At 45.1% G+C, this 19758-nt stretch overlaps 1 protein-coding gene across 2 annotated transcripts in view; it reads left to right on the top strand.

The window, feature by feature from the left end:
- Positions 1-1357: 1357 nt before the first annotated feature.
- meltf (melanotransferrin) overlaps positions 1358-19758 on the top strand; it is a 69538-nt gene continuing 51137 nt past the window's right edge. Inside the window, exons 1-3 of one of the 2 annotated variants that reach the window (XM_085990016.1) lie at positions 1358-1777; positions 10878-11032; positions 17766-17865. In XM_085990016.1, the coding sequence (XP_085846142.1) occupies positions 1723-1777; positions 10878-11032; positions 17766-17865 (310 nt within the window). In that variant the 5' untranslated portion in view covers positions 1358-1722. The remainder of the gene's footprint in view (positions 1778-10877; positions 11033-17765; positions 17866-19758) is intronic. The other variant, XM_085990017.1, reaches the window with a different exon arrangement.

The raw sequence follows: 19758 nt of genomic DNA, 5'->3' as shown, positions 1-19758 counted from the left end.
TGGTGAAGGGAAGCCAGTGATCTGTGAGGCCATCAGATTTCTGTGACTTTCTGTATTTGCTGAGGCTATTGACACATTATTTTTATTGCTGCATACTAGTTAAAAAAAACTTTTTCTCTGAAGATAACACTGTTTTCCTTCAGGCAGCTGGCACTGTATTTCAGAAGCTTGAACGAGGGCTCCTGGGAGTGTGTCAGCCTTTGCAGGTGGTCCCTGGAAGGGTGCCACACTTGCTGGTGGTCAATGGGGTGTATTTGCAGCCAGCTGCTCCCCAACCCCCACCACCCACCCACCCCCCCCCCCCCCACCACTCTGTCCCCCCAGAAAAAAAATCTAAATCATCGGTCTTCATAAACATAAGAAATAGGAGCAGGAATAGGCCACTTGGCCCCTCAAGCCTGCTCCGCCATTCAATAAGATCATGGCTGATCTTGGGCTCAAAGCCACTTCCCCGCCCGCTCCCCATAACCCTTCACTCCCTTATCTTGCAAAAATTTGTCTATCTCCACCTTAAATGTATTTAATGACCCAGCCTCCACAGCTCTCTGGGGCAGAGAATTCCACAGATTTATGACCCTCTGAGAGAAGAAATTCCTCCTCATCTCAGTTCTAAAAGGGTGACCCTTTATTCTAAAACTGTGCCCCCACGTTCTAGATTTCCCCACGAGGGGAAACATCCTCTCTGCATCTACCTTGTCGTGCCCCCTCAGTAGCTTATATGTTTCACTAAATTCCAATGAGTATTGGCCCAACCTGCTCAACCTTTCCTCATAAGTCAACCCCCTCATCTCTGGAATTAATCTAGTGAACCTTCTCTGAACTGCCTCTAATGCAAATATATCCTTCCTTAAATAAGGAGACCAAAACTGTACGCAGTACTCCAGGTGTGGTCTCACCAATACCCTGTACAGTTGTAGCAGGACTTCCCTGCTTTTATACTCTTGTTTTTATGAAGAAGTGTTAGAAAAACCATTTCTTGTTTGGGAAAGGATAGAGTCAGGCCTGCATTTCCATCGTGATGACTTTACACACAAATGAAGCAATGATGTTTGTGAACATTGTTTTATGAAGCAAGATGCCTTTAACTTCCTAAAACTTGCATTTGATATTTCAGTAAAAGTTTGCAAAATACTCTGCATTAAATAATGCCTCTTTCTACAATTTTTTTAAACAATTGCTATTTTCACCATTCTATAGTTTATGAATTATTTCCATTATAATACAACTTTAGCTCATCCTGCAAGAATTATGGTTTTTTTTAGAAATATTTTTTCTTGATGCTATATACACAGCAAAAAATTGTGACGAATTAGGTCGTGCCCCTTTAAAAAAAATCCGTGGAACACAAAGTCTGCAGTGTATCAGGATCTGAAAGACGCGCGTATGATCGCTGTGCCCAGCTATGTTGAATTGAGCGCCTTCGTTTTATACGCAGTTTGGTCTTGAAATACCGCTTTGGGCGCTATCGTTAGATTGGGAGGATTACGGAGATTATAAACAAAGTTGCACAATTTTTCCTGGAGCAATAATAAAAGCTCTAAGAAGATTTTACAACTGGCAGTATGACTCGGGGAAAGTCCGAATCTTAACTCCAGCGGACGCCTCTTCATTACAATCATTAACTAGACAAAACGAACTGGGACACCACCGAAAGGTATAAAGGGAGCTGAAGAAATCAAGGTGGTCGGAGAGTCTGGGATCGTTCTGAACACGGAGCGCACCATGCAGAGTTCCACTCTATGGGCTGTGTGCATTTTAGTCGGCATCTTCAGTTTGGGTAAGTACAAAAAAAGTCTTTCAGTTCCAGGCAAACTCAGGGGCTGTAATCTGAGGCTAAAAGGCATAAGGCTGCTAGGAAAGTCGATAATGCTCAGTCTGTTTGGACAAGGCGAGGAATTCAAGTGGCCAGTTTCAAAATAATTAGAGCACAATATTTAACACATCTGTGTATATTTTAAATGCATTGCAAAAATGACGAGTTATTACTGAATGTTCAGCATTTGAATTTTTTTGTTTATTCTGAATTTGTTTTGCTGAACTGTCTGTCCTTCGGTCTACATGGCTCTTACTTAATCTTAGACTGGTGTTTGCTTGGAACCGCTGCAGATTCAGGACGAGCATTAGAGTACATTCAGATTTGTATCCAGGGCACCAAATCCAAATCTGCAGTAGAAGCGGAAAAATAATGCAGCTCAATAGGGCGAGCCTCCGTTAAATTGCCAGGGACTTGGACACAGACTCACGCCTACCACTGGAGTGGTAGACACTGACTCATACCCACATCTAGACTGGCAAGGAGTCACACATACCCACCACTCGACGAGCAGGAGTCACATGCACACCATGAGTAGCATACAAGGAACTTGGACACATACCCATCAGTAAATTGATAGGTTGTTAATCCAAATCCTATTACTGGACAAACAGAACCCAGGCACAATCCCATCACTAGACTGACAAAGACTTGGACCCAATCCACTACTAAATTCCCAGTGACTCAGCCACTCTAGAATGGAAGGAAAAGCTGAAGTGTGCTACTAGAGAATCAGACACAGAAAAACAAGTTTTCTCAGCACCAACCTTATTGCAAATCTTGGGTGTGAACCTTCAGAATTCCATACACTGAAGCACACTGCTGCTATTGTTAGATTCAGGTTCATTCAAAGCACTCCCAACCTCAAAGGATCAAATTACTGTAGATGAAATTTCAACATAGATTTCAACAGAAATGAAAATTGAACAGTTTCTGTAACAGGCGACCGATCCACAACACCAGTATTATGCCCAGGCAGTAAGTTGAAAATGTATCCTCTATTTAACAACCAGGTGAGAGGCGGGCTCTGAGGACTCTGCCTATGCCTCTGCTTAGCTGGCTGTTTGGAGATTTGCATCAATGCTCTACAATAATTCAGTATCTGTTATCTAGTCTGCTGCTTTTCTGGATGGAATTTCTGAGATCTTGAATTCACTTTGTGAAGAATCAATGGCGCAACCACATGCCTATTACTCCAAGATACAAAGGGGATGATGGGTGGGGGGGGGGGGGGAATGGGATTCAACACATTTATGAGGTGAACCATGTGGTGCAATGTTAGCATCTGAACACGTAACACATTCATACAAAATTGTTTTGTCTGCTATTTAAATGGAAGCTCGTTCAAAATAAACAGTTTAATGCCTCTGTTAAAATAGTGGACAAAGGAATTTCATTCAAATCTGTTGACCACTCGCTTGGTAATATTGCACATGGTGTAATTTAACTAGATCCAGTTAAAAAAGAAAACCGCATAAGCAGATTATATTTTATGTAACATTTGCCAGGAACATGTACCCTGAATCAGTTACCGTGACAGTTTCATTTAATGGATTGTTTGTATGACCTTATTTACATGAAGAAGCCAGAGTTCAGCTATTCCATTTAGAAATAATCCATAAGTGACTATTCAAGATAACTCCATGCAGAGTTGGAAGGTGGATTGGTCAACACAAAATGGCTATTTCTGTATAAACAGAGTTGCCCAATGATTGGGCAAATTCATCTAAATAGAACATTGTGATCAGTGGTCAAATATTTGGCTTCAGACTAGCATTGCCGTTCTCTTTGTTCTATGTAATTTTTATGTGGAGAGCATTGTTGTGTCTCCTTGTGTTCTTATTACTATGTAATACAGACACTTTTAACTCATTTAGTTTTCGACTTTCACTCAGTTGTATTCTTGCTTTTATGATGTTGCTGCCGCATGGTGCGGAGTGATACAAGATGTCCGACCTTGCACTGCGCACTGCCTTTCACAGTGTGCCACATAGCAATATAAATACACTAACCAAAGTAGTTCCATTTAACGATGTAATAATATAATGATGTAACATCCCTCTTTCTCAAAAAAACTAAAACATGAAATTTAATTTAATTTAAAAAATATTGGCCTAGAAATTGGGTTGGGGCGCCAAAGTGGCACAAAAGTCGCCTGAGCGCAGGATTTAGCGCAGCGATCGGAGTGATACCGATCGCCAGAAATTCAGTTTCAGTGCCCCTCGAGGGAGACGGGGCGAGGCTCGAGGCGCTCCGCGTCCCTCTTAGGGTGCTGAAACTGATTATCGCAGCGCAACGTGCCGCAGCGCCACATGCTGCGGCACGGCACGCTGCGGTACTGCAGGCCTTCCTCCCACTGTTAAGGGGGAGGTGCCTGCAACAGCGCGATCCTCGCTCGCGAGTGCCGGCAAATGAGCCCGGCACCAAGGAGAAGTGCCGGGCTCTCGGGAAACAGCCGGCAATGCCGCGGGGTGGGGGGGGGGTTAGGAGGCCGGGGATGGAGGTGCTGGCAGGCGGCCGCCGAAAAAGCGGCCGCCCTGCACCTCCACCTTAACTTGCGCCGCTGCCGGCACAGTAAGGCCCCGTGAACCGGGCGCGGGTAGCGAGCGGCGCAACTGCGGCATTCGCTACCAAATATCGCGAGTGGGGCACTGCGCACACCGATGACATCATCGGTGGTGGCGCAGCGCAAATGCCTAACTCCACCATTAGCGCCCCTACTGAATATCGCGGGAGACGCAGCCAGTGGCGCTACAGCCACTGACTGCCTCTTTAGGCGCTAACAGGTGGCGCTACTCACCCAATTTCTCCCCCATTATATCTAAACTATTATTATCAAATACAAAGAATCGTGAGTTTTCTTATTCGCGATATCGCTCAGGTGGTTGGATGTTGTCCCTCCATCTTGTGGATTTGGTGGTGACCACTCCTCTCTGCGGTGTTTTGGTGTGTTCCGCTCTTGTTGTTGTTGTTGTTGTTGCTGTCGCACTTGGAGTTGGAGTGTGCATGCGCGTGGTTGTTTGATTTGTGGCGCTTGTTTCTGGCATTGTACTGCTTGTGGTAGCTGGTGTTGTCAATGTTGCTGATGTTGTCTGCTGCTTAACCAGTTCAGGTGAAGGTCTGATGTGGAGTCTATTCTGTCTGTATTGGTTACCAGGTTCGGTCTCTACGAAGTAGGATCTTGGAGTATCAGCTTTTCCAATGACCTTGGCTGGATTCCAGGTTTTCAACACCGGGTCTTGCACATGCACTGATTGCCCATTCAGCAATTCTGGTAGCATCTTTGCATGTTTGTCGTAATGTTTGCTCCCTACGACTTGTGCTTCTGCCAGCTTCTGTCTGAAGTCCTCCTGGTCCTGGGGAGGATGTATTTTTGCTGGTAGGGTAGTCTTAAACTTCCTCCCATTCAGCAATTCTGCAGGTGATTTCATGTCTGCTTTCAGTGGTATTGATCTGAGTGATAGGAGGGCAAGGTCTTGGTCTTCCCCCATCTCACTGCTTTTGATGAGAGTTCTCTTGACAGTCTGGATCTGTCTTTTGATGAACCCATGTCCCCTTGGGAAATGTGGGGATGAGGTTACTATTTTGAACCCATACTTTTCTGCCAGAGCTCTGAATTCACTCGATGTGAACTGGGTTCCTTTGTCACAGATTACCTTTTCCGGGATTCCTTGTTCAGCAAACAAGCTCTTTGCAATTCTGATGGTAATTGTGGCTCTCAGATCTTTCATCCTTCTCACAAAAGGAAACTTGGAATAGTAATCTGTCACTATGAGATACCATTCTTGATTGCACATGAAGAGATCTGCCCCAACAGTGTGTCATGGTCTTGATGGTATTTCACTAGGTATCATCTCTCTCTGTTGTGCATTTCTGTATTTCTGGCATATACCACATGCAGAAACCATCTGTTCGATATTTTTGTACATGTCTATCCAGTATACAGCTGATCTGGCTCTCAGCTTGCATTTCTCCATTCCCATGTGGCCTTCGTGTATTACAGGAAACTTTGGTTTATCCGGAGGTTAACTGTCCGGAATGCTCGATCCACCGGCAAAATTCAGGAGTCGGTTCAGTAAGTTTTTTTTCTTTTCGTTGCTTTTTTTTCATCAGTCAGGCTCTGCAAGGTCTAGCTAAAGCTGTTGCTTAGCTACAGAGATGCTTGCAAGCTACGGCCGACTGTTTAGAAGCTGTTGCAGGGTTTGTTGCTAGATACGGTCCGTATGTTTTAACATTAGCGCTGGTTTGTCTGGCAGTTTTGATGGGACGGCAACAGCTCGGTCCCGTCGGTGCCGGATATCACAAAGTTTCCTGTAGATGGAGAAGTTCTGTCTGCATCGTCTTTGGCATGATGATCCTCGATCTAGCAAGGAGAATACCGTCTTCTATTGCGATGTCGTCTCTAATCGTCCAGTATTGACGAATTGTCGCCTGTACCTGCTGGATTCTCTCCAGCCACCCCTGTATCACTTGTTGTGTGAGTAGTTGCAATTCCTCATCTTTGCTAGTCTCATCTCTGATTTGACTGAGCTTTGTAGGGGTAACACTCACTAGGTGGTGGATTTTTACTGTTAGACCCTCCACCTCGTGTTTCTCATATGGTGACAATCGAGACAACGCATCTGCTAGCACCATTTCCTTTCCTGGCTTATATTTAAGCGTGAAGTCATAGCTTTGGAGCCTTAGAAGTAGTCTTTGCAGTCTTGTAGGTGCTTTGCACAGATTCTTCTTGTAGATCTGTTCTAGTGGACGATGGTCACTCTCTATTGTAAACTGCCTTCCATACAGGTATGTATGGAATTTCTCGCATCCACACTACTGCTAATAGTTCTCTTTCTATGTTGGCGTATCTCATCTCGGCTGACGTCAAGGCCTTTGATGCGAAAGCTATTGGCTTTCCTTCCTGCACAAGAGCTGCCCCATGTCCTCTGGTAGAAGCGTCTACTTGTAGAGTGACTGGTTTTCTTCTGTCACAATATGACAGACTTGTTTCTTTGCACAACAATTCTTTAAGTTGTTTGAAATTCCTTTCATGTGATTCAGACCACTGGTATTTGGCGTCTTCTTTCATTAGCTCTCTGAGATTTGTTGTATGTTCCGACATGTTTGGGATGAAAGAACTCATGTATTGGACCAAGCCGAGGTAACTCCTCAGCTCTTTCTTATCTTTGGGTGGTTCCATTTCAGCAATCGCCGCAGTCTTCTCAGGACTTGGCTTGACTCCCTCTGGTGTGTAAATCATACCGAAGAATTGGCATTCCTTGACTTTAACTATGCACTTATCGGCATTTAACTTGATGCCAGCCTTCCTGGTACACTCCATGGCCTCAAGTAGGTGCATATCATGGTCTCTTTCATCTGCTCCATAGATCTGAATATCATCAGCTATTCCTATAGCTCCTCCACAGCCTCTGTATGTCTCGTCTACTTGCTGACCTCATGTAGGTGCATATCATGGTCTCTTTCATCTGCTCCATAGATCTGAATATCATCAGCTATTCCTATAGCTCCTCCACAGCCTCTGTATGTCTCGTCTACTTGACTGACCTTTAACCCGAATGGTAGCCGCAGGAATTTGTAACGCCCAAATGGTGTGTTGAATGTTGTCAGTGTTGTTGATTCCTCATCCAACTTCACGTTCCAATATCCATTGCTGGCATCTAGTTTTGAGAAAACCTTGGCTCCTGCCAGTGATGGCGTAATCTCATCTAGCGTTGGGGTGGGATAGTGGTCCCTCTTTATCGCCTGGTTTAGATCTTTGGGGTCCAAACATATTCTGAGACGCCCGTTTAGCTTTTCTCGTACCACAATTGAGTTTACCCAGTCTGTGGGTTCAGTGACCTTTACGATCATTCCCTTTTCTTCCATCTCCTTTAGCTCTCTTTTAAGCTTTGTCTTCAGCTCAATGGGTACTTTTTGTGGAGCATGGATAACGGGCTTTGCCTTTGGATCGATGGTGATGTGGTATTGGAAATCTCCGAAACATCCCACTGTATCATCGAAACATTCCGGATACATGTCTATCAAGTCTTTTTTACTCTTGATTTGTGGGCGATTCTCCAGCGGGGTGTTGCTGTCTATCCTCAGTGACGTTTCCATCAGCTCGTGATTCACTGAGATCAATCTCAACTTCTCGCAGGTGTTTAATCCCAGGATTGCTGGCCCCTCAGTGTCGGTGACATAGAACATGCAGTTGATGTTCTTTTATGTGTCCCTTTGACAAAGGTTGTTCCGAGTTGTTTAATCTCACTCCCCCCGTATGCTGTCAGCGTGACATTACTTGCCTTTAGACAACCCTTTTTCAGGTAACCATCTTCTCTCAAGTTTTCGGGAAAGATCTGCTGGTACAGTCTCAATGGGAGAATGTTGCTCTGAGCCCCTGTGTCCAGCTTCAACTTTAAGTTGATGGTTGTGGGCTGACCTTTGACCCTCTTTTTGATTTGGATGATGGTGTGCAATTCTCTCTTCGGAGTATTTTCCGCTTTGGACATCTTGTGAAGCTGTACCTTTTATGGTTTTGATGTTTAGTGTATTGTCATGACCATAATCATCATCATCCTGTTCATCCATGGCATGGATACTGTGTTTCTTTCTCTGGTTCTGCTGTCTGCCTTTGTTTTTGATGTATGTTCCTTCTTTCTTCGTTCTACACCTCTTTTCCCAGTGGTTTAGTTTGCCACATGCATTGCAGCTTGTTCCATATGCTGGACATTTCCTCCTGTCTGTATAATCGTGCGGTCTTCCACAGTTTCTGCACATGTTTCTCCCGTTGTCATGTGCATGTCTTTGTGTGTTGTACTTTTCTCTCACTGTATCCACTCTGTTGTCTGTCTCAGAAGCCGTCCGCATGTCAGCCGTTTGAGAAATCAGCGTTCTCATTTGCTGCTTCATGGCTTCATGAGCTCTCGCAGTATCTATAGCCTCTGTTATTTCGAGCTTTTCTTTCCCTATCAGGGCTTTTTGTACCTCTGCATGCGCTAACCCCCATATCAGCTGGTCCACAAGCCTTTCCTCCATTTCCTTAAATGCACACTTGCTGGCTTCATTTCTCAGCTTTGTCAGGAAATTGTCAGCTGTTTCACCGGGTTCCTGTCTTAGACTCTGGAATTTGTATCTGTGTATACGGTGATTGGATTTAGGCTCTAGATGGTTGCTGAATTTCTCAAAGATTGTCGCAGGTTTTTCCTTTTCCTCTTCAGTCAAACTCCAGCTATTATACAAATCTAGACCTTTTTCTCCTGTCCACAACAGAATGTAACTAACCTTTTCTTCATTGGCAGTACCCTTCAGGAAGCTTTTGAATGTAAGGTCACATTTCTGTTTGAACTTGCAGAATGCCTCTACTATATCGTCGGCTTCCCAGTTCATGAGGGGTTGCATTTGCGCAGTCAGTGCAGTGGCAGCCACCATCTTAGTTGCCCGTACGATTCACGCTCAATCACCATAGACACCGGCACTCACGATCAGCTTATATATTCACTTTTTGTCTTATTCGTAGTTCGTATGGCACAAGTTGTACTCACTTATACCGCTGCCACCATGTTGTGTCTCCTTGTGTTCTTATTACTATGTAATACAGACACTTTTAACTCATTTAGTTTTCGACTTTCACTCAGTTGTATTCTTGCTTTTATGATGTTGCTGCCGCATGGTGCGGAGTGATACAAGATGTCCGACCTTGCACTGCGCACTGCCTTTCACAGTGTGCCACATAGCAATATAAATACACTAACCAAAGTAGTTCCATTTAACGATGTAATAATATAACGATGTAACAAGCATCATGTGAATAATTGGCTTGTTCATTGTGGTTTTTACAGAATTCATTGAAGAACAAAGGTCTGATGAGTGAGATACTTGTAAAGTTTGAGTATTCGCCGAGTTAGATGCAGAACTAGATTGCCAAATCCCCAGCAGTATTTTGCCTGAGAATAAGATATATACCACCATTACACTGTAAGCGATTCAGACCCATACCCAGCACTAGCCTACCAAAGATTTAAAAGCATATCAGGATTTTAAGGCCACAGTTCATTGCAAGACTGCCAAGAATTGAGAATGTAGGGAACTCAGGTCCATAATTATTCAGCTGCCACTTGTATACTTCCAGGAACACAGGCCCAGACCAATCATTAAAGTGTCAAGTATTGACATCCATGAGCACCACTAAATTACTAGAGACTTGAACTTTGAATTATTTGATAGTGTAATTTGTGGTCTCAAGGGTCAATGTTAAAATTGCTATATGGTTTGGGGGCTGAATTAGGCACCAACTTTATGGCTTTGTCAAATACACATTGGAGATTCCAAGATTAGTCAATAGTTTATGATTATAAGAATTTTCCACCATTGGAGTAAATGAAAAATTAGGTAATCCATGAAAATAGTTTTCAACAGCTTAGTTGACATGTATTCTTGTGACTCAGACCTGTTGTATTATTAACTTTAATCATTGGGTGGTAAAATGTAAGAAACAGTGACTAATATTAGTATAATACAAGGTTAATCTGTTCAGAAAAGAATGGAAGCAATACAGCTGCAAGCTGTAATTACACCATTTGTCAAACCTGTGCACTCACTCTGTCTGATTTTGGGTGTGACCTTTTATATATTCGAGACATTTGAGTCCTTGCTCACTCTCACATTCCTTTTGATGTAAAATGAAGGTATTGTTCTGCTAGCGGTGGATTCCTGGATTTATTTGTGAAATGTGAAAAAACATAATGCTTTAAAACCATAATTTACCAAGCTGTCAGTTTAGACCACCACACCTTGGGTAAGGAGACAAAGGAAATATTAGAGGGTAAGTCACCTTCTCACGGCTGACTCAGGACTCCCCTATTGAAGTGGCTTGAGAAAAAAATTGCCTGCCTTTCCTCACAACTAGGGGATTATGCATTAAAAAAAAATCAAAATAATTTGGTTCGTTCTGCAATCCAGGCCTTGCAGTTACGCATGGTCAGTGCAAGAATGACTATCCACCAGCATTGAAACTCACGTGGTGAAGAAATGTTTGGCGTTCATATGAGCTGATCAATTATCATATCTTTCATCTTTCCTGCAGCAAGTGGGTTAAGGGAGATTCGATGGTGTGTTACTTCCACTCTGGAGATGAACAAGTGCAACCATATGAAGGAAGCTTTTGAATCTGCCAAAATGCATCCTTTGATATCCTGTGTTCTAGCAGCCTCGGCACTGGACTGTGCAAAAAAGATAGCGGTATGCTTTAGCCATTTTCCTCATTCCTACAAGCTTTTCTCAAAAGGATTGGATCTGATTGGCCTCATTGGCTTCTTTCAGGCACATTTACTCTGTAGTGTTTATAATGGGGCAAATTTAGCAGCCGGCGGCGTACCTATGGAGTACGCCGCAGGCATCCGAATAGAATACGAACTTACCCGATGGGGACCCTCCTTCATGAACTTGCTCTCTGACCCTGCGTTCTGAAGGGCAGTGTAATGGCCCAGGGATCCCAGGGGCGCAGCGTGTGCGGAAGCGTACCTGGGATTACGTGGGCCTGGTGCTCCAATCAGTACACTGAAGGGAAGGTGTCTACCACCAATACTGGTAACGTTCTTCAATATATTGCATTTCACCCAACATTTTATTTTTACAGAATTATCTGCAATTGGATGTATTTTCAGAATAATTATAAAGTCTAGGAGAATAAATAGTTCCAAAATGACCTGCTCTCTCTCTCTCTCTCTCTCTTTCACACAGACCCACCTAAAAAAATTATTTGAGAATTAATTCTTAAATCCTATTTAGGAATTAGAGTTGTGATAAGTGGTTCAAGCTCTGTGAAATTTCATATAAAATACATCTATAAGAAGTGGAAATATCTGACGGTATTAACATGGACAGGCGATACAAACATAAATACAACAGAGCCCAAACAAAGATCTGAAAAATCTGTACATTAATCATTGGAGGTCTTTCGGACAGTGTTACAATTCATCACATCACAGTCCGAAGCTAATAGAATGAGTAACCATCTCTATCTAATCCTCTTATGTTGATGCGCAACAGGCTTAGGGCCGTAAAATTTTCATCCGTAATTGCTGGGCAGTTGGTGGGCAATTAGCCAAACTCTGCGCCAGCAATTGGGATTTCCAAGGCGGAGCAGATGATCAGGAAACCCGGCCGGCCAGGGTTAAACCTGGAAGAGAGATAAAATCTGAGGCACGCAGCCTCATTAAAATATTTAAATGAGCAACCTACCTCCTGGGAGAGGGTTGGTTGCCCGCGCCCTCCCCCCCCACCCCCACCACCCCACCTCCGTCCTGCCGCCATTAAAGCGGGAAGTGGGTGGGTTCGAGGTGGGTGGGGTTGGTGTTTGAGATTTAAAATTTTATTACATCCCAGCCGACTCAAACCCATCCGTTTTTGGGGGTTAAAATTCCCCTCTAAATATTTGCATGCTGTGCGTAGCCAATAGATACTACCTCCTTACTTTCCCATCCTTATATGTCCCCATCTATCTCCAACAGAAAATAAATAAAAATAACTAGTGCTGTATGCCCCATTTGTTGTACAAAATCTGCACTAACGGCTTCCTGGTCATTCCTTTCACGGGCACCTGGTGGAAAAAAACAGGATGACTTGGATTCTCCAGCTAACCACATTATTCAAATTGCTAACCACAAAGCTTTCCACAGCACAACAGATAAGTCAGCAGAAACCACCAACCAGAAAAAATGGAAACGTTATTTGCTATAGCAAACAGTTTGCCCTGCAGCTAATAACTGCTGTGTTACTCAGACAACCCTCGACCCAACAAAACACTGGGATCACACACAGGAAGGTACCGGTTTTGCCCGACTGTTCAATTCATCAGCGCTACTCACAAAAATACCTTGTCCTGAAATCAGTTAATTGCTTAATTGTAATCCATTGACTAAACTTAGATTGTTGCCAAAATTCCAAAATAACAAAATGTACCATCTGAACACATGCATAGATGAAGCCAAAAATACCGGGTTCAAACCAGGTGGCAATTACACAATTGGTCCCCGAGACCATAAATTGAGATGATTTTTTTTTCATTTGCTTATTTAAATAAGGAATGTCAATGCTGTGGTTGAAACACTTCTTCCATGCAACTATCAGCATCATACACCCGAGGATCAGGTACAGTATGGCTAGATACAGAACAAAGCTTTCGCTACTCTGTCCCAACCATGTCCCTTATATGCAATCTCAGAGAGGTCTACTGCAGCAAGCTATTTGTTTCAATGTCTTAAACTAGCTATTTTGTTGGGCACTCTGAATAAGATTGCTGGTTTATAGGAACAAAGGAGCAGGAATAGGCCATTTAGCCCCTTGAGCCTGTTCCGCCATTCAATGAGATCATGGCTGATCTGCGACCTAACTCCATACCCAGTGTCAAACTGTGGTCAGTTTTGTGATGGCCTGCAACTTTAAGGAATTACGTTAAGATTGGCTATATGCATTTCACGTAGGGGCCCTACAGCTAACAAGAGAAGACTTTTATTTTCATTAATTTGGGCTGTATTTGAAGGACTTGGGGCGAGAAATTCATATACTTACCGTTACCTGTAAGCGCCAGCGATTCTTAAAATAATGGCGGCCGCCACTCTTGCGCCAGCTGGAGGCGGTCCCCGCAGCGGCCGCCATATTCGTGGGCCCCTTACTAGCAGCGCCCTGTAAAAAATAAATGGCGACGTGGTGACGTCACGGGTGGCTTAACATCACCTACGCAAACTTCGACCCTAGCGCTCAATTCAGCGTTGGGTCCTAAGCAATCACCAATTTTTCCCCCTTTGTCTCTTAGGGGGAAAAATTGGTGATCGCCAGCAAAGCGGTCGGTGTCACCGCCAACAGCCATTAACGGCCACCCAAAATGGCCACAGCGCTAACCGACCTAAATTGGTGTGGGGGCATCGAGGTAGGTGGCACAGCGCTAACCTTAGGTGCAACGCTGTCCTGGTGGCATTGCACGAGGGATCCAGGACCAATTTGTAGTCCTGGTGCAGCGTTGCTGCTTCCCCGAGTGTTTGTGTGCGAGGCTGTGAAGCTCACAATGCATTTTGGGCAGTGAGAAGCACTGACATTTAAAGAGGCCATGCACATTGAAGCAAGACAAAATAAAATGCACTGATTCAATACATTTTTCAGCCCTTTCTGCCTTTTTACAAATATTCAATATTTAAAAGAAGTTCCAAATGTGATTATTCAGCTCTTGAAACTGAATTACCTTCCTAAACTGAACAAATGGGAAAACTGCCTCAGCACTAACACAAATGGCTCAGCAAGCCAGGGAAGGGGCACCAAGGGTCTCTCACGCAGCACTCCAGCTTTGTGCAGGAGGTCAACACTGCAAGAGCGGCCCCCTACCCACAGGGGCCAGGAGGCCCTCCAGAAAGAACAATGTGGGAGTACATGACCAAGGCCGTCACTGCCAGCAGTGTCATCCCCACCACCTGGCTCCAGTGCCCAAAGAAGCTTCATGACCTCAGACCACTGGTCAAGGTCAGTGAATGCATCTTCAAAAGCCATCTCCTACCAACTGCACCACTAGCCTCACACACTGCTCAATGCACGACCTCCAATCACTCACCTACCAACAATCTGCCCCAATCACGAGGCCCATCTACCATTCCTAGCATCACCTCAGACGATTCTTGGCAGGGGCATGGCTGAGCCCTTGGCCAGCGGCGGGGCTGAAAAGATACAAGATGCGGGTTTCCTCGTACGTTACCCTCCTTCTGGCATGCACCTCTAGGTTTCCTGCCCTCCTGTCAGCACAACCCCACCCTTGTGTCTTCCTCATTTCACACACCCAAGAAATGCAGCCTGCCCAGCCAGTGGGTCAACAAGAAGAGGCAGCCTGCTCAGCCAGTGGGTCAACAAGAAGAGGCAGCCTGCTCAGCCAGTGGGTCAACAAGAAGAGGCAGCCTGCCCAGCCAGTGGGTTAACAAGAAGAGGCAGCCTGCTCCGCCAGTGGGTCAACAAGAAGAGGCAGCCTGCCCAGCCAGTGGGTTAACAAGAAGAGGCAGCCTGCTCAGCCAGTGGGTCAACAAGAAGAGGCAGCCTGCTCAGCCAGTGGGTCAACAAGAAGAGGCAGCCTGCCCAGCCAGTGGGTCAACAAGAAGAGGCAGCCTGCTCAGCCAGTGGGTCAACAAGAAGAGGCAGCCTGCCCAGCCAGTGGGTCAACAAGAAGAGGCAGCCTGCTCAGCCAGTGGGTCAACAAGAAGAGGCAGCCTGCTCAGCCAGTGGGTCAACAAGAAGAGGCAGCCTGCCCAGCCAGTGGGTCAACAAGAAGAGGCAGCCTGCTCAGCCAGTGGGTCAACAAGAAGAGGCAGCCTGCTCAGCCAGTGGGTCAACAAGAAGAGGCAGCCTGCTCAGCCAGTGGGTCAACAAGAAGAGGCAGCCTGCCCAGCCAGTGGGTCAACAAGAAGAGGCAGCCTGCCCAGCCAGTGGGTCAACAAGAAGAGGCAGCCTGCTCAGCCAGTAGGACCGCAGGCGGATGATTCCATCCCGGATATCCTGGCCACAAAGGGGCTGTCTGGGATGCATCCTTCCGTCTGATTCCTCCTCTTCGGCTTCCTCCTCTTCTGCGTCTTCCTCTTCCCTCTGCAAGTGAATGCTGTAAATGTGAAATGACAGCATCTGATGCTGCAAATACACAGTTGGTCAGGCAGCATGTCGACCTGAGACGTGAACTCCACGGATGTAGCATGACCTGTTGAGTATTTGCAGCATGTTCTGTCTTGTCAAAGACATTCACTTACCATCTGAGCCCTTGCAAGCATCCAGCAGCACTCCCAAAACACTTAAAAAACTTTTCAGATATATTGCAGCAAGCCACCACTTCAATAAAATCCAAAACACCAAGGCCAAAACCTTACATTCAGAGTTACCTGATTGATGTGTGTGTCCCTTTAACAGCTACAGCTATCGCCTGGCAGCCTGCTTGAATGCCAGGTTAACCTGGCTTGCTTAGGACCCAGCGCTGAATTGAGCGCTATGGTTGAAGTTCGCATAGGTGACGTTAAGTCGGTGTTGGACACCGACTGACGGCACCACGCCGCCTTTTTTCTTACAGGGCGCTGCTGGTTACTGGCAGCGCAAAGGGGCCCACGAATATGGCGGCCGCCGCAGGGACCGCCTCCAGCTGGTGCAAGAGCGGCAGCCGCCATTTCTTCGAGAATCGCTGGCGTGAGCAGGTGGCGGTAAGTATATGAATTTCTTGCCCCTAGTGTCTAAAGTCATTTAGTTACTCAACACAGTACTTTGGCTTAATATATTCCATCAACATTACATGACTCCATTTAGTGGCAACTAACTCTCCCCAGCCGAATACTTAGCTTTTTTTTATGCCTTTACTTAATGTGGCATAAAATTAAAATTTTAACACTTAATTAAATAGCCTATGCTACAGTTTGTACTATTAGCTTGTGGTTACTGGTCATTAATGAACTCCATACAATGTGTATGTGGTATATTGGTAGTGCATGTGTTGTTGTAGTAGTAGGACAACAACAACAAACAGTGCATTCTGTGTGTACTGTATTTGTGTTTGCTCTGTGTGTGTGTACCATGGTAGTATATGTGGTATCATCTGTCTAGTGTCTAATATTTATTATGTGTGCATAAAAGAAAGACTTGCATTTATATAGCACCTTTTCATGATCACCGGACGTCCCAAAGCACTGTATGGCCAATGAAGTACTTTTGAAGTGGAGTCACTGTTGTAATTTGGGAAACACGGCAGCCAATTTGAGCACAGCAAGATCCCACAAACAGCAATGTGATAATGACCAGATAACCTGTTTTTGTTATGTTGGTTGAGGGATAAATATTGGCCAGGACACCGGGGTTAACTCCCCTGCTCTTCTTCAAAATAGTACCATGGGATCTTTTACGTCCACCTGAGAGAGCAGACGGGGCCTCGGTTTAACGTCTCATCCGAAAGATGGCACCTCCGACAGTGCAGCACGTCCTCAGCACTGCACTGGAGTGCACCTGGAGTGAGACTTGAACCCACAACCTTCTGACTCCGAACGTCTGCACTACTTCAATCTTCAGTTTTCTTGTATTGACAGGTTGTCCAAATTGAGCACTTTGGATCTTTGCTTTAGTATCTAACTGGATCAGTTGGACAGATGGCTAGAACTAATACTGTTTATTGGATGGTTGGATATGTAACTTGAGTGAACCTTATTGCGCACCTTAACATGCGGGCAGGCCTAACACTGTTCATTGGTTACTTCGAGAAGTGGCCAAGTCTAACACCAATCCTTTGGAAACTTGCACGTATGACTTGAGTGAACACAATCCACAGGACACTTGAAAATAGTATATAGCAGGGGTTTTAAAATGCTCGTCATCCAATCATAAATTGCCATTATCTTTAGCCATAATCTATTGCATGTTAATGCACTGAATGAGAAATAATGATAGACCTGAGAGCTTGGTGTCAACCGTGGCTCAGCTGGTAGCACTCTCGCCTTTGAGTCAGAAGGTTGTGGGTTCGTGTTTTACTGCAGAGACTTGAACACAATATCTAGGCTGACACTTCAGTGTCAGAGGTGCCGCCTTTCGGATGAGACGTTAAACTGAGGCCCCATCTTCCCTCTAGGGTGGACGTAAAAAATCTCATGGCACTATTTCGAAGAAGAGCAGGCGAGTTCTCCTATGTATTCTGGCCAACATTTATCCCTCAAACGAAACCTAAAAACAGATTATCTGGTCATTATCATATTGCTCATTTGTGGGACCTTGTTGTACACAAATTGGCTGCTGCAATTCCTACATTCCAACAGTGACTACATTTCAAAAGTACTTAAACACTTTGGTTCTGAGGTCGTGAAAGGTGCTATATGAATGCAAGTTCTTTCTTTAATTAGACAGTATACTGTTATTGAAAATATTAATACTGTGTTTTCTTTCTTTATTTAACTGGTAACTTTCTTCAATCATTTATCAGAACAAAGAAGCAGATGCAGTGTCATTGGATGGTGGGAACCTCTATCAGGCTGCAAAGGAGCATAAACTAAAGCCTATTATTGGAGAGAAGTATGATCAAGGTACTGCACATGGAAACCATAGAATCATTGAATGATTACAACACAGAAGGAGGCCATTCGGCCCGTCGAGCTCATACCGGCTCTCTGCAAGAACACTTCCGCTAGTCCCATTCCTCCACCCTATCCCCGTAGCCCTGCAATTTTATTTCCTTCAGTTACTTATCCAGTTCCCTTTTGAAAGCCATGATTGAATCTACCTTCAACACCCTTTCAGGCAGTGCAATCCAGATCATAACCACTCACTGAGTAAAAAAGTTTTTCCTCATGTCTCTTGTGGTTCTTCTGCCAATCACCTTAAATCTGTGTTCTCTGGTTCTCGACCCTTCCTCTCTATCTACTCTGTCTAGACCCCTCATGATTTTGAACACCTCTATCAAATCTCCTTTCAACCTTCTCTGCTCTAAGGAGAACAAACCCAGCTTCTCCAGTCTATCCAAGTAACTGAAGTCCCTCATCCCTGGAACCATTCTTGTAAATCTTTTCTGCAACCTCTCCAAGGCCTTCACATCTTCCTAAAATGCGGTGCCCAGAATTGGACACAGTACTTCAGTTGAGGCCGAACCAGTGTTTTATAAAGGCTCATCATAACTTCCTTGCTTTTGTACTCTATGGGCTCGAATTTCATCAGGCCGTTGAGGCGGGATTGGAGGCGTGTGGGGGGTTAAAATTGTGAAATCAGGGGGCACGAACCCATCCCGCCCCCAACCCGCCTCCATGCCCGTTTCCCAGGAGGCGGGTCCCCGACCTGTGCTGGGAGCCGCCTCCCTGAGGCGGGAAGGGGATTAGTGCCAATTAACTGCCTGTTAACAGGTAGTTAACAGGCAGTTTTTAGCCTAATCCCTATTTTTATCCCTGAAGTGTGGGCTTCCCGACGGCTCCAAACCACGCCAAGTTAGCGAGGCGGAGCGCCGGGCTGAAGGACTTGGAGGGTTCGAGATGTCCGGTGTTCAGGTGAGTGATGGGTGCATGAGTGTGTTTGGTGTGTGTAAAGTGTTTAAATAAGTTTTACTTACCTTTGCAGCCTTCCTTCCTTCAGGTCTCGGGAGTCCTTCATCTCACCGGCACAGAAAGCAGAATAGCCGCAAGCTGTCAAAATCTGCAGCATTCTGCTTTCTGTTCTGGAGAGATCTCTAAATCAGCCTGAGAGGAAGGAATTAACTTAGAGTACAGATTGTCGGAGTTTGACAGCTTCAAAGAGCTGTCAAACGCTGATATTTCATCTGTCAAAAGCTCTTGACAGATGAAATGTCAATCTGTGATGTCACCTGTTGCCGGGTGGTCCTTAATTGGCCTGCTGAGCCCGCTGGGTGGGCTCAACAAGGTCAATCAAGTGAAAATCGCGTGGGTTGGCCACAACTCGATGGAGGCGGGACTACAACCCCAAAAGTTGTAGTCCTGCCTCCTACACGCCTCCATTGATAAAATCCAGCCCTATGCCTCTATTTATGAAGCCCAGGATCCCGTATGTTTTTTTAATCGCTTTCACAACCTGCCCTGCCACCTTCAGCGATTTGTGCACATATACCCCCAGGTCTCTCTGTTCAAGCACCCCCTTTAGAATTGTACCCTTTAGTTTATATTGCCTCTCCTCGTTCTTCCGACCAAAATGTATCACTTCGCACTTTCCTGCGTTAAATTTAATGTGCCACGTGTCCACCAGCCTGTCTATGTCCTCTTGAAGTCTGTCACTTTCCTCCTCACTGTTCACTATACTTCCAAGTTTTGTGTCATCTGCAAATTTTGAAATTGTGCCCTGTACACCAAAGTCTAAGTCATTAATATATATCAAGAAAAGCAGTGGCCCTAGAACCGACCCCTGGGGAACACCACTGTATACCTTCCTCCAGTCGAAAAACAACCGTTCACCACTAACTACTCTCTGTTTCCTGTCAC

The sequence above is a fragment of the Somniosus microcephalus genome, chromosome 6, assembly GCF_052327205.1.
Source record: "Somniosus microcephalus isolate GS21.2 chromosome 6, FLI_Smic_1.0, whole genome shotgun sequence".
Taxonomy (NCBI): domain Eukaryota; kingdom Metazoa; phylum Chordata; class Chondrichthyes; order Squaliformes; family Somniosidae; genus Somniosus; species Somniosus microcephalus.
The sequence above is the reverse complement of the archived record's forward strand: the minus strand, read 5'-3'. Positions and strand labels throughout refer to the sequence as shown.